The following is a 14,769-nucleotide window of genomic DNA, read 5'->3' on the forward strand; positions in this document are numbered from 1 at the left end:
TATATAATAGGTCAGAACTAAATAACAGAACAACAAAAGTCACGATATATTTCCATAGCAGAGTCCCGCCTATCTGCTCCCATGGTCAAAGGATTGTTCAAGACCGACTCAAGTAAAAATCCATTTACCAGTTTGCAATGGGTAGGATTTTGAAAGATTTACATTGTACTTATATCTCTCCTACTGGTCCCTGCCTTCTTTCTCCGGGTGCCACATCCTCCGTTTATACAATGTTGAATCCCCTTGGCAAAACGTATTAACTTAAATTTCCTTCAGCCGTTTTGGAATAGTAGCATTTTAAAGGAAAGCTGAAAACGAACAGATAGATGATAGACGCTGCTGCACGGCATAAACTCACTGTCCTTTGGGGTAGGTTAGTTAACACCCTAGGTAACAATTAGACAGTAGATTTGCCAATGATCAACATATTTGATAACCAAGGCACCCCAGGATTGGAGAAACCCCCACTATCGTTTTCACATGGTCATGTTTCAAACTGTTTTCTCTTTCCTAGTGTTGTCCTATACAGTGGAACCACATAATTACAATTAATGGTAAAAATTGTATACATATTGAAGTTTAGGAATGTTTTTTTTATAGAAACAGCTATGGTGGACCCAGCATTGCTGATGATGCCTTTGGGCTGAAATCAGCTTCCATGCATGAGTTTAAATGGAGAGTTTCTGTACTCTCAAGATTCCACTGTATTGATCCAGGGGAGATTCATCATACCAGTGATAACCAATAAACAACAAAGAAACAAGAAATAAGAGTAACATCAAGCTCTCCTTTATTAGTTGGGTCTAATGATCCATGTGGTATCAAGCATGTACAGAGCTGTCAATGTATATATACAGAAGACCTGCTGGGGCTGTAGGCCACACAGACTAGGGCAGCAGAGGGCCAAGCCTGGGGCATAAAGTGGCTGGGATACAGTATTGGTCGGGTTACAAGAAAAAATGATAAAATTTGATATCTATATTAATTTTTGGAGTAAAAATACATGAATTTGTGTTTGATATTTCAGCTGTGAGGCGAGATTCCATATGTTCCCTACCTGCTGTTAAAATGAAACGTGATAATCGTATTATGCATAAAGAAATGACTGATATGTTGTAGGACAGCATCACTGAGTGTACAAATAGGTGTTACATTGTTGTGAGATGATCATCAAGAGACAACACAATACCATATCAAACACTGGAATCATAAATCATTGTGTCATAACTAATCAGCATGTACATGAAACGGTTGACTACTTATACTGTACATGGTCTCACAGTGATTTCATATGTAGGTGATATTAATTCATAGGTTTACCTTTATACTCCAAATGCGATCATAACATTAGACCTGTTTAATGTTTAGTATAGTAGACCCCGATGTATGGTTCTCAAACTAGAACTGTTCTGTATATTTCCAATAAATGCACATCACACCCTAAACCCTTACTTTCAAATAATTATAACAAATAACAGCTATCCATTTCCTAACATCACACCTGTCTAAGATATACAGCAATCAACATTTTCTAGTAATGTCTAGTATATCAATAATAACTGGTACGGCCAGAGTAAACGATACCAACAATGTCTGGTTCATACACAGTAAATACAGACTTATACTAATACTGTGATTACCTGATGTATACATTATGTTCAGAATTTGATGTGCATTGATCGTGTAACATACAGCCTATTTCCTTGGTGAGATACCTGAACATCATTATATAGGTGGTTTGTAATTCAGTCAACTGTATTTTAATTCTATCTACTACATGTATCTACAAATGCTACCTTAAAGATTTCACTTGAAAGGGAAATAACCTTTCCTAATCATCATCATTTATAAATCTGATTCAGAAAAAGATTTAAAAGATGATTTTTTCTCTGATATTAAAGTTGCTTATGTATCAGTTAAAAAGCAGGCCCAGAAACAATGCCTTTAAGATATGCTGCTTATATCTCCCTATCAGCAACTATCCATAGCAGTAATCTCAAACATGTGTTCAATGTTCTTGATATTAACATACAAAACAGTGTAACAGTAACATTTGGCACATGTTATTGACAAAAAGCAGAAAAATAATGATACAGAAAAGTCTTGAGACATTTGTATTTCTGTATCTAAAAGTAATATTTATTAACAATCAGGAAGCAAGATTGTTTTACAAACAGAACTGTAAGAGGTTACAGCCAAGGATATTCTGTTAGAACACAGGTTAGTCTATATAGAAATGATTTTCTGAAATGAAAAAGTAGATAAATGATTTGTGGAATGTCATATGACACATAATATTGTACAAGTGAGGGGCCCAGACTGAGTAAGGGATTCCCTCCTCCCCACCAGTCTATGTGTGTGAAAACCTAACCTAGCATACATGGTGTCCTATGATCAGTTTATTTCCCTACCATGTATTGGTAATTTTAAGGACAGCTAATGATCAAAATAGAACTTGTTCTTTCTAAATAGAATCAGGATAAATGAACAAATTTAAGACTCAAAAATTTGTCTTCATTACAGAATGTATTTGACTTTAAAAGGGAAACAAACAAGTAATTGAAGTTGTTCTAGAGATTAGGAAAAATCAGATAAAATAAAAAAAACGTATGTGACTGTGGGCGATTCCAGCATTGCCAGATAATTATATTAAGAGATGTATTATATAGTAGCCATTAGCTACACGGGGTAGGTATAATAGCACATGAGTTATACAGGGTAGGTATAGCACATTAGCTACACGGGTAGGTATACCGCATGAGCTATACAGGGTAGGTATAGCACATTAGCTTCACGGGGTAAGTATAGCACATGAGCTATACAGGGTAGGTATAGCATATTAGCTACACGGGGTAGGTATAGCACATTAGCTATACAGGGTAGGTATAGCACACTAGCTATACAGGGTAGGTATAGCACACTAGCTATACAGGGTAGGTATAGCACATGAGCTACACGGGGTAGGTATAGCACATGAGCTATACAGGGTAGGTATAGCACATTAGCTACACGGGGTAGGTATAGCACATGAGCTATACAGGGTAGGTATAGCACATTAGCTACACGGGGTAGGTATAGCACATGAGCTATACAGGGTAGGTATAGCACATTAGCTACACGGGGTAGGTATAGCACATGAGCTATACAGGGTAGGTATAGCACATTAGCTATACAGGGTAGGTATAGCACATTAGAACAAACTGTACCTTTTTTATCCTGAACAGTAACTGTTTAGCCATGTAGGAAAAAAATAAATATTTGCACAAACATGGTATGAGGGCAATAGAATTTTATAAGCCTGTTATCACATTCTGTTAAGTATATATGTCTCATGTATAGGGTGTTTTTAGGATTCAACAGTTATATATATATATACTCTTAATTAATGTTATAAGAGAGATTTTATAAACGAGTACTGCCCAGCACTATCAGACAGACTAACCAAACGGAGTATGTTGGCTCACACAGGTAAAGGGTCGTAATATAGGGGGGAGAAAAACAGCAAGAAATAGCTGAAGCACACTGCAAATTTGTATGATTTGGTGGTTTTATATAGAACTGTGTGTAACATAGGATTACACAACAATATACATCTACTTCTACCACAATCATTGTCTCAAATAATATATTACTTTTCATAAGAAAATATATTCAACCATACAGCTTATATATAAGACACAGTGCATGCACATGGGGGAATAGAAATGTCTGTGACGTAGTACAAACCAATCAAGTACCAATGATATGACCACAAATATATGGAGAGAAAAACGTAAACAATAAATACTTCTGTAATCACTATACTCTCACGGTCACATGACAGACATGTGACATATTTCATAAATGTGTATGTACCTGATCGAGAAACCAAGGCCAAGCCAATATTGAGCTCCTAGTTTATATGTTACAAGCTGTTTATGTTTGTGTCATTATATCTACACAAGTGATATGCACTTGTTAAATACATGTACATATATGGCTGGGTTGTGGTAATCAGCAAGTCATTAGTGAAGTGACGAAAAATGAAAACATATATAGAAAGAAAAACATTGTTTGTCCTTCAGGGAATTTCATACATTTCAGCTCGTTTGCTTTCTCAAAAAGGTACATATTTAATTAACAATGAAATCAATGAACAAAATAACGAAATCACAAACTACAACAGATATGTCCAATGCAACAGATGCTTATAAGGCACATACAACATATTGTAAAAACAGCTAAATGGTCACATCCTCTTAACAATATGTGAGCAAACAGAGCAGAGTTGACCAGTGGTCACTTAAAAAGAAAACATAGGATTTGGTCAGTGTGACTAGATATAAGAGTATATGACCTTCCTGCTACCCCAGTATTGATACAGGGTATAAACAATGGACATCACAGGTTACAGGCCAGATAAAACCTTAACCAGAGTTTTAATCAACATCTCCAGCCGTTATGCAACATTATTCCAGTGTTTACATGTGCATATATCTACCTGCTAACATAGTACTTGATAAATAATTAACCTTAATTTTCCCTTACCCAAACTTATTTCAAAATTATTTTCTTACTTTTACCATCTTTAAAATCTAACATTCGTTTAGAGTCTTCACTATATATTTTTTTTAAATAAAGTGGATACTGTACATCAAATTCATTTAAACAGCCTCCCTGAGTAAGATTATTTAATCCTCATAAAACATGCAATATAGAAGATTTTGCTGGACGCTACATTAGCATAAAGATGCCTAGCTTTGAGATTACACAGAAGTAGTTATACACATAGCGAGGAAGGTCATAGATTTACAGGTAAAGGTAAGTCAAGAAAAAGCATCACTGTGCATTTTTAGATTCATTTAACTCAATTAACTACTTTGTACATTTATACACAAAATTTAACTATTTCACTCCTTTACAAACCTATGTTTTTTTTAACAAGAAACAGATGAACATCATTGTTTTCCAATCACTAACAAAAATTGGCAAGAATCCTCTATCCTCATACTATTACAATCTAGTATTGGTTTCTTTGGTGTTTCAGTGAGTACTATCAATTTCTCCAACTATTTTACAAAAATATCCAAATATCACGCAATTTTGAAAGACAATAATCTCCACTTAAGAGTAAAAAAAATCAAGTAATTTTAAATAAAGGGAGTCAAATATTTTGCATATTTAAACTCATGTGAATGGCTAACAAATTTGATACAAGGCTAGCTGATCACAGTGTCTAAAGCACTGTAGCTAACACCTGTATGGAACTCCGTGTGTCTCATAGTTACTAGTAGAAAAGCTTTCTTTTCAAACTTTAAAACATAAATTCACTTGGTTTAAAATTCCCTTTAGTAGGTATTGATAAAATGGTGTTAACAATAAACTTAACCAGCTAAATTTTCTTTTATTTCACCTGCTAACATGTGACCATGTGAACACCTGCTAACATGTGAACCTGTGAACACTGCTAACATGTGAACCTGTGAACCCTGCTAACATGTAAACACCTGCTAACATGTGACCCTGTGACCCCTGCTAACATGTAAACACCTGCTAACATGTGACCCTGTGACCCCTGCTAACATGTAAACACCTGCTAACATGTGAACCTGTGAACACAGCTAACATGTAAACACCTGCTAACATGTGAACACTGCTAACATGGAAACACCTGCTAACATGTGAACCTGTGAACACTGCTAACATGTAAACGCCTGCTAACATGTGAACATGTGAACACCTGCTAACATGTAAACACCTGCTAACATGTGAACACCTGCTAACATTTAAAAACCTGCTAACATGTGAACACTGCTAACATGTAATTACCTGCTAACATGTGAACATGTTAACACCTGCTAACATGTGAATACCTGCTAACATGTGAACACTGCTAACATGTAGACACCTGCTAACATGTGAACCTGTGAACACTGCTAACATGTTAACCTGTGAACACTGCTAACATGTAAACACCTGCTAATATGTGAACATGTGAACACCTGCTAACATGTGAACACTGCTAACATGTAATTACCTGCTAACATGTGAACATGTGAACACCTGCTAACATGTGAATACCTGCTAACATGTGAACACTGCTAACATGTAAACACCTGCTAGCATGTGAACACTGCTAACATGTGAACACCAGCTAACATGTGAACACTGATAACATGTGAACACCTGCTAACATGTGAACACTGCTAACATGTGAACACCTGCTAACATGTAAACACTGCTAACATGTGAACACCCGCTAACATGTGAAAGAAAAAGATTTTACAGTAGATAAAATTACTTCAACATGTACCTTGAAGGATTCGTTAGGTCTATAAAAAACATCTGAGCCTTCTAAAAGTCCAGTGTCCAGAATAAATCTCAGCCTTTTGAAGTTCCATAATTAAAGTCTGAGCTTTCTTAAGATCCAAAACAAACATCAGAGCTGTCTACAGGTAAAAAAAAACAACCTCAGAGCCTTCAAAGTGTCAAAAATAAGTCTAGAGCCTTTAAAGTGTCTAAAATAAGTCTCAGAGCCTGGTAAAGAGTCCAAAACAGACCTCAGAGCCTGGTAAGAGACTAAAAGAAATTTCAGGGTCTACTTAAGATCTAAACGAAATCTCAGAACCTTCACAGAAACTTCAGAGCTTTTTAAATGTCCAAAACAAACCTTGTTAGTTCCAAATAATCCATAGGATCTTTCAAAGGTAAAAAAACCCACTTTAAAACCCCCACCTCTGGATCTTTTGTAGGGCGAAAACAATCTTCAGAGCCTTCTAATTTACAGAAAAACATCATCTTAGGACATAAGGTCAAAAATAAACCTATGGACCATCAAAAAGACCAAACAAATCTCATTTTGTAGCTTGGAACTGACTGACTTTATACCAAACTGACTGACTCTAAGAAAACCATCATGATCTTCACTGAAGAACTGTTATTTGTTCTATGATCACCTGGCTGTGATGTAGCAAGTATATACAATAACCTGTATTACATATAAAGGGGTACGTGCCTAGGAGTATATACCATGTAGTAAACACCTATATTACACAAGTAGTAACTATATATAACACATACACAATCATCTTTGGATTTCAAACGAAAAATTTATCTTTAAAATCTCAAATGCCCCAATTTCATACGAACATAAAACTGTAAAATTGTATTGGTGATGTGAACAACAAGATGTAATCAAATTAATTCACAATCAAAGTTTACTGATGTTTGTTACCTAATTCTATTTCTAACACTATAATATCAGCTGTCAACTTGGTAAAATAAACCTTCACCGTCAAATTGGATATCTCGGAAGGAAAGACGGTAAATTTTTAATACATAAGTTTATTGTTACAAGGAAATCTGTAAAAGTTTCCTATATTAAAAGGAAACATATTAAAAAGTGCTGTGTGATTGTTCAATGAATGTGCTGATATGGTCAGCAGAATTGTGTACCTCGTAACTATTAAGAATCGAACACCACACCACTCCACTGACACACCTCTCGCACCTAGGCTTTGAAAATCATGGAAGCGCCGTACTGGCGATACAGTTTGTACCACAGGGTGTGAAATGTTCAACCTGTCTTACTTTATCATTCATATTGTAATAAGAAAAAAAATAGTGATATATGTAAAAAAAAAAAAAAAAAAAAATAGTTTCCATTAATCAAACATACATGTATATATTTTAGCAATGGGATCACCAAAAAGTGTCCTTCAAAAAGTGAACTGAAGAGAAATTCATAAGTGAGTCAGTCAATTGTGTGGTGTTGGGCCTAGATTACCAACATATGATGGGCAACAAGCAAAACTCAGCTTTAAACATTACCTAAATTCATCTCTGGTACACATAATGATACCTATACTTATAAAATACTTATTCAACATTGATCTCCAACACTTATACTTATTCTAGAATTGTAAAATGAAAATTACTCTGAAGAATTATGCCACAGTGAAATTTGTGTGGAGCAAGAAGCCTGCCTGGAGTGTAGTTAAGACAAGTGATGATGTGCCCTGTGATTGGCAGGTGGTTACAATTGCCATGGTAATGGATGCAAAGTGGCAGTACCAGGGAATGGGGAATGTATGAGAAAAATCTTAAGACCTAGTGCTTACCTATGAATTTTATTTGAGATTCGTCAACCTAATAGTTTCATTCACTGAGCCTACATAAATACAACGTAGATCATTCGCACTCTCACCAACAGAAGTAGCTATCCTAAATCTCAACCAGGCATGAATGTTTACACATTCTCCTACTTATAAAAAATACATATGCATGCAATTCTCATGTAAATATGGTCTTGGATACTGTGCCCTTGACATGTCTGGTCGCAGCCAATCACACTTGGTAATATGGCAGCCATTTTGTAATTAAAATTACTTCTTCAAATAAATATATATTTGTTTGAAAATCATTTTAAAGAGGGCAATGAACAATTTTTTTATTAAAACTTTTTTTAATAAAAAGCACAGTAAGAGACTATTTAATGATGTCTGGCATGTATGCTACTGATACGAGATGGTATGTTTGTGATAGCTTTCATCAAAATGGCTGCCATGGTAACTAGGTCGGCTCCAGGAAATAAAAGCTTACACTGCTTGGTTCATGTTGGCATGAAAAATGGTCCCCAATATTACATACTCATCTGGTAGCTCCACTTTGCGGATAAGATTTAATTAAATAATAAATAAGGATTTGTTATTAATAAATAATTTAATTTAGGAGAAATAAGGAAAATGTTTTCTCTTGGGATGGAATGCATTCGAACACAGCAATGAGTTGAAAAATGAAACAAAAAATTAAAACAAATACATACACATGTTTTTCTGAAGAATCTGCTAGTCGCAGTGGCTCAGTCACAGAGAAGACAATCAATGCAAATTAAACATTCCGATATGAATGGACCCACAACACATGACAGAGCCTCTGCGACTTCCAGGCTGATGATAAATGAGAAGAAAATTTTAACATGGGGGACACATTCAACCAGAAAGTTTTGGTGTTAGTGCTACTAGTAGTGGTGAACATATACAGTGTATAGTCTACAAGTCTCTTCTCACAAAATTATCTAAATCACAAAAACAGGAAACGATGCAATTTAAAAAGTATACAATATCACTGACAACAAACCAATACCAGCACTGCAAATAGCTAAGTTATCAATATGCAATTTTTTTTTTTTTCATGGTTTAAAAAAAATGCTTATAATACTCATAATGTCCCACTTGTATGTATATCAAAAGGGTTCTTTTTTCACACATCTGTACATGTTTGAAAAATACTGATCAATCCATATTGTGATTATAAGCAGTGTTTTTTTTCTCACTTTGTTTTCAATTTATAAGTTACACATCTTTCCCCATCTTGTCCTTTCCAATATAAAAGATTAAAAAATGTATTTCTGCACCTGTCTCACTTGAATGTCTTGGTCCAAACTTGCTATAAGCACCACATTCAAAACTTGTTCAAATTTCATTGTTGAAATTTTGTTTCAATATGAGCTTCATATAACATAAACATGTAGAATTTTGTCCAGTCGCAGACTCTCCTCAATATCTGGAGCCCTGACATAACTTTCTATCTAGAGCTGGCTCCAACATTCCTCACCTCCTGCCAGCCCCAGACATCCCATCTTGGCAGTACTTACTATCTAGAGCCAGCTCTTGACACAAATTATTATCTAAAGCCAGCCCGGACACTCCTGAATATTTAGAGCAGGTCCCGAGTCTCCTTACTAACTAGAGCCTGTTGTTTCTGTTAGTTTTTCCCAGTTGATACCACTGTGTAGATCTGTTGGAGTGTTAAAGTCTGTATCATCAAAGTTGAACAATTCTAACACCTCCTGCTGTGTTTTGGGGGTGAGGATGGGGTCAGAGGGGAATGACACTGGTGGGTTAGCACTGAGAGGGGTCAGTCCCGTACTGGGCATGATCACATCCAGCCAGTCAGACACATCCATCTGGACGTTAGCACAGTTGTCTGCGTCTGTCAGTCCCAGCCCCGTGAGATCAGGTTCAGACCCGTGGGGTGCCCCTTTATTGCCGCCCTGTAACAATGGCACATTTAAAAAATCATTGACTCCATCACACTTCATTTCTTGGTCTGTCTGCATTTGCATTGAAGTTGTGTCATTCAAGTCTAGAGTGAATGCTTGGTCAGATGTCCAATCCATCGAGTTCAAATCTTGGTTCAACATATAGTCATTAATATCCAGTAGATCGTGAGTGCTTGTGTCTGGTGACATCACGTTGCTCACCATTAAAGGGGGTGGAGTCAAACTCTCCTGTTTCACACACAGAGACGACACTTGCTGTGGACTATTGAGCAGCACCGAGATGTCATCTCCTGCAGAGTCTAATGAAGATGTTGCTGTAAATGTAGAGGAGAACCCTGTATACTGTTCTGGACTGGTTACTGAGTATGACATGGTGGTAGTGGTGGCGGTGGCGGTTGTCATGGCGACACTGGCTGGCAACACATTGGTAGGTATGGTTGCCGTCTGTACAGTTGTCTTTGGGGTTGGAGGAGGCTCCTGTGCAGCACTTGGTGGCAATTCTGTTCAAAAATGGAAAAAAAATTGTATTAAGATATAGGTTGAATTAAGCTTTCTAACATGTGATTAAGGTTTTCTCTTCTTAAAGTTATAGAGAAAAATAGTGAGTATTCATCACAGGCAATTTGAGTTTTTTAAATTCATGGTACATATGTAGTTAAATATGTAAAAGGTTTGAAAGTTTAAAAACATGAATAACAAGAAAAAGACTGATAAGTAATTACTTTTTTTCTTAAAACATGAAATTATATGAATTAAATCATGTGATGAAAAACCTACCACCAGTCCTGATGAGTATCTCCAGAACATCGTCCATGGCCTGACTTTTCACTGGAATTTTGTTGGGTACTGTACCATTACTGAGCTCTGTCGCTACAACTCCAGACCCCTGAAATCAACAACAGTATGATAGTGAGTTAAAATTAATTACAACTACAATGAACTTTTCATTTGCTTCAATAAGATGCCAGGAAATGTCTTTATGGCAGCTGAGATTGAGACATACCAAGATTGATTTTGGTTTTATTTCTAAGCGACATTGTCTTTGTAAAATATGTAAGAGATCCTTGTTATTGTCTTTCAAAAGCTGAGTGCAGGAAACATACACTGAAGTTTATTACATAAAACTGGAAAAATTTGGGTTTACTGTAAAGTTTGATACTCAATTTGATCTGCATTTCTGACCGAGCTGTAAGATAGTTTAACTACCATCTGCAAAACAAACTCAATTTTAACTGACTTTTCTATCTCACATGACAAACCTTGGTTGGCATGGGAACAACTTATGAAACTACCCTCTTTCTTTGTGAATATTGATTAATTAGAAACTACAAATTAATCTAATTTTAACTCTTACCAAGTGAATTATAGGAGCCATCAAAGATACAATTGTAATTGTCACTGCCACCAGACAGGCAGCAGAGAGCGTACAGTGGAAAAGTTTAAATTTGATAACTGCTAGCATTTTCCTTATATACAGCTAATGAAAGCTAGAACACATAGAATTTTATGGGTATCTAACAATAACAAGATAATATTTTCTATGTAGTTTTGATTTTTAGGAAGTCAACACCAAAATCCACTGAGATATAAACAGCCATTTGCACAACATTGCATTACATTGTCTAAGAAAGCCGTCTTTGTTAGAGATCACAACAATACAGGAAATGTGCTGCATTATTTCAAAGGTAGCTCATTGATCTATTAAAGAAAAGTATCTGCACATTTGCGTTTGCTCTACCTTCAAATTATAGGTAATGTTGTATAAATAGCTAGCCTTCATTAATATAATGTGCTGGCTAGACGTTCTCTATAAACCCAAGCATCATTAATGGTATCCACTTATTGATGAAACATAGAGTAAGAATCTAGTCCACACCACGTGTATCGTGCTGCTAAACGCCCCTGTCACAGCCATTACACAAGATGTTGTACATAGCTACCTGTGAGCACACTTGTCGACAGAGAGCTATTATTCACAGGAGTGTTACATGCATGACACATAAAATGACAATCAGTAAAAAACAAAACATTGATGTCTGGTTTTATAACGTTACAGAAAAACATTGAAAATCTCAAGGGCACCTGTTCCTTACCATAATTAACCTGTCAAATATACACTTACTTTCTGCATAGATAGATTCTATACAATGCATGTTATGAAGGTTTGCAAGCCTCAACCAACTGGAATCCTTCCAAAAATATGTCTGACAGATAGAGAAAAGGTTTTATCATGTTTTAAGTTTTTTCAATATTGGTTTCTAGAAAGCGTTGTGTTTAAAGATATGTATCGGAGTGCTGGGCTGCGTATACAAGTGCCTACAGAAAGCTACCCAGATCTTACAATGTCCCTGAGATGGCAGGTATAGCACAAGAATTCTGTGAGATGAGGCACCTTGTTCTTACATGAGCATTGTCAGATAATGTTTTTAAACCTCCTACAATAGTTCCTGCTATTTTTTATACCAGTTCTATCATGGTCCTATCTGGCTAATGTACATCTTTCTCTGGCTACCATACTTGCCAGCTAAATATGTATGCTAGGTGGTTGGGGTAGCTTGCCAGTCCTCAGCTAACCATGCATACTCGCCAGCTTCGTACCTAATTTTTGGGGGTTAACATACTGTGTTTGGGCTTTACCATACTTCTCTCCACTCATATCGGTGTGTGGGTACCTGGCTACAGCTCGCTCTGTTCACTACACACAATATAGCATGTCTACCCTATTTACAACCCTGTTAGCCCAATATAATATGAGTAAGTCGTAATCTACCAAACTTGGGTACATAACATCTATGCATATGTTTAGTTTAGTTTAGTTTAGTTTATTGGCCTTTAGCCTTTCGGCTAATCAGCATAAACATTACAATACATTTTACAAAATTGAGTGAGTGATACACAGCAATACAGACATATTATGGAGGATGGACAATATATGTAATTATTCATTTGATCTCAGTTGTGAAGCAGAAATTAAAAATTTGGAAAGATTATTCAATTTCCTCTTACTTCTAACAGAAAGTAAATTAATTAATTTAAACATAGACGGTCTAATTCTGTAATATCTGTCAATGTATTGTGTTCTTACTTCGTTGTAAAATGGACAAACAAGAATAAAATGCAATTCGTCCTCTATATCGCCTAAATTACACTTTAAACAAAGTCTTTCATTACGAGGTATTCTCTCATATCTGCCCCTTTCTATACGAAGGTCGTGTGAAGATAATCTAAATTTCGCAATGGTTAAAATACAAGATTCAGGAAAAGATTTACAAAGATAATACTGAAGACAATTAACCTCGGGCAGACATCTATATAAAAAACATTTCGTAGAGTTTTCAAAAAAATTGTTCATATTTTGTATAAAAACATCACGTAGACGTAGTTTAACGTCCAATATAAATTGATTCTTACATACAACTTTCTGATCATACCAAACATATCCAAAACCTAGAGACATTAACATTGATTTCACATTACTAAGCCAGTTGGCCTTTGTATTTACTTCAGACAACATATCATTATACAAGGCTTTCAAAATACAGTTATCTGTTTCAAGTAATTTCAACCAATACTTAATTATTCTCATTTTCCGTATTATACAAAGTGGTAATCTACCAAGTTCAGAGTACAACATATTGTTTGGAGTACACCTTCTAACATTAAGTAAGCGCTTACAAAAATCTATGTGCACTTTCTCTACGTCAGGGGCAGCATGGAATACCTCACATGTACTCATATAAAACTTTATCCTCAATATCAACCTATATATTGTAACACAGGAACTTTACCTGTTGTGACCCCTGTCCCAAGCCTTACCTGTTGTGACCCCTGTCCCAAGCCTTACCTGTTGTGACCCCTGTCCCAAGCCTTACCTGTTGTGACCCCTGTCCCAAGCCTTACCTGTTGTGACCCCTGTCCCAAGCCTTACCTGTTGTGACCCCTGTCCCAAGCCTTACCTGTTGTGACCCCTGTCCCAAGCCTTACCTGTTGTGACCCCTGTCCCAAGCCTTACCTGTTGTGACCCCTGTCCCAAGCCTTACCTGTTGTGACCCCTGTCCCAAGCCTTACCTGTTGTGACCCCTGTCCCAAGCCTTACCTGTTGTGACCCCTGTCCCAAGCCTTACCTGTTGTGACCCCTGTCCCAAGCCTTACCTGTTGTGACCCCTGTCCCAAGCCTTACCTGTTGTGACCCCTGTCCCAAGCCTTACCTGTTGTGACCCCTGTCCCAAGCCTTACCTGTTGTGACCCCTGTCCCAAGCCTTACCTGTTGTGACCCCTTACCTGTTTTGACCCCTGTCCCAAACCTTACCTGTTGTGACCCCTGTCCCAAGCCTTACCTGTTGTGACCCCTGTCCCATGCCTTACCTGTTGTGACCCCTGTCCCAAGCCTTACCTGATGTGAGTGGTGTTTACTCCTCATAGCATCATCATACTTTGGAGGTTCCTTCTGTGGCACAAAGAATGGATTGGACATTGTCCTCCCCAATGACATTTTGCCCTCAACAGGAGAAGATGGTAGAGAGGTCGTTCTGTAACATGCAAGGTAGTTATGTTAAATTTCAATTTATACAAATAGATTATGCATAAATTTCATCTCAAAAGAACAATTTCATGGTAACATGTTTTTACCTCAAGCTCTAGGTACTAAGTCTTATAAGTAATTTGTTTTATGCATCTTCTCCATGCCCGTAGCAAACTGATTATCATTTTAAATAGCAAATAAAGTT

General features: G+C 36.5%; 1 protein-coding gene across 4 annotated transcripts in view; it reads right to left on the bottom strand.

Annotated features, from left to right (window-relative positions):
* Positions 1–767: 767 nt before the first annotated feature.
* Positions 768–14,769, bottom strand: part of LOC110450564 (MKL/myocardin-like protein 2) — a 54,580-nt gene continuing 40,578 nt past the window's right edge. Inside the window, exons 8-13 of one of the 4 annotated variants that reach the window (XM_021498158.1) lie at positions 14,436–14,571; positions 10,820–10,928; positions 5,980–10,542; positions 5,888–5,903; positions 5,651–5,755; positions 768–5,468 (exon numbers count right to left, since the gene is read on the bottom strand). In XM_021498158.1, the coding sequence (XP_021353833.1) occupies positions 9,722–10,542; positions 10,820–10,928; positions 14,436–14,571 (1,066 nt within the window). In that variant the 3' untranslated portion in view covers positions 768–5,468; positions 5,651–5,755; positions 5,888–5,903; positions 5,980–9,721. The remainder of the gene's footprint in view (positions 5,469–5,650; positions 5,756–5,887; positions 5,904–5,979; positions 10,543–10,819; positions 10,929–14,435; positions 14,572–14,769) is intronic. The other 3 variants (XM_021498161.1, XM_021498160.1, XM_021498159.1) reach the window with 3 other exon arrangements.

The sequence above is a fragment of the Mizuhopecten yessoensis genome, unplaced genomic scaffold (genome assembly GCF_002113885.1).
Source record: "Mizuhopecten yessoensis strain PY_sf001 unplaced genomic scaffold, ASM211388v2 scaffold5325, whole genome shotgun sequence".
Classification (NCBI taxonomy): Eukaryota; Metazoa; Mollusca; class Bivalvia; order Pectinida; family Pectinidae; genus Mizuhopecten; species Mizuhopecten yessoensis.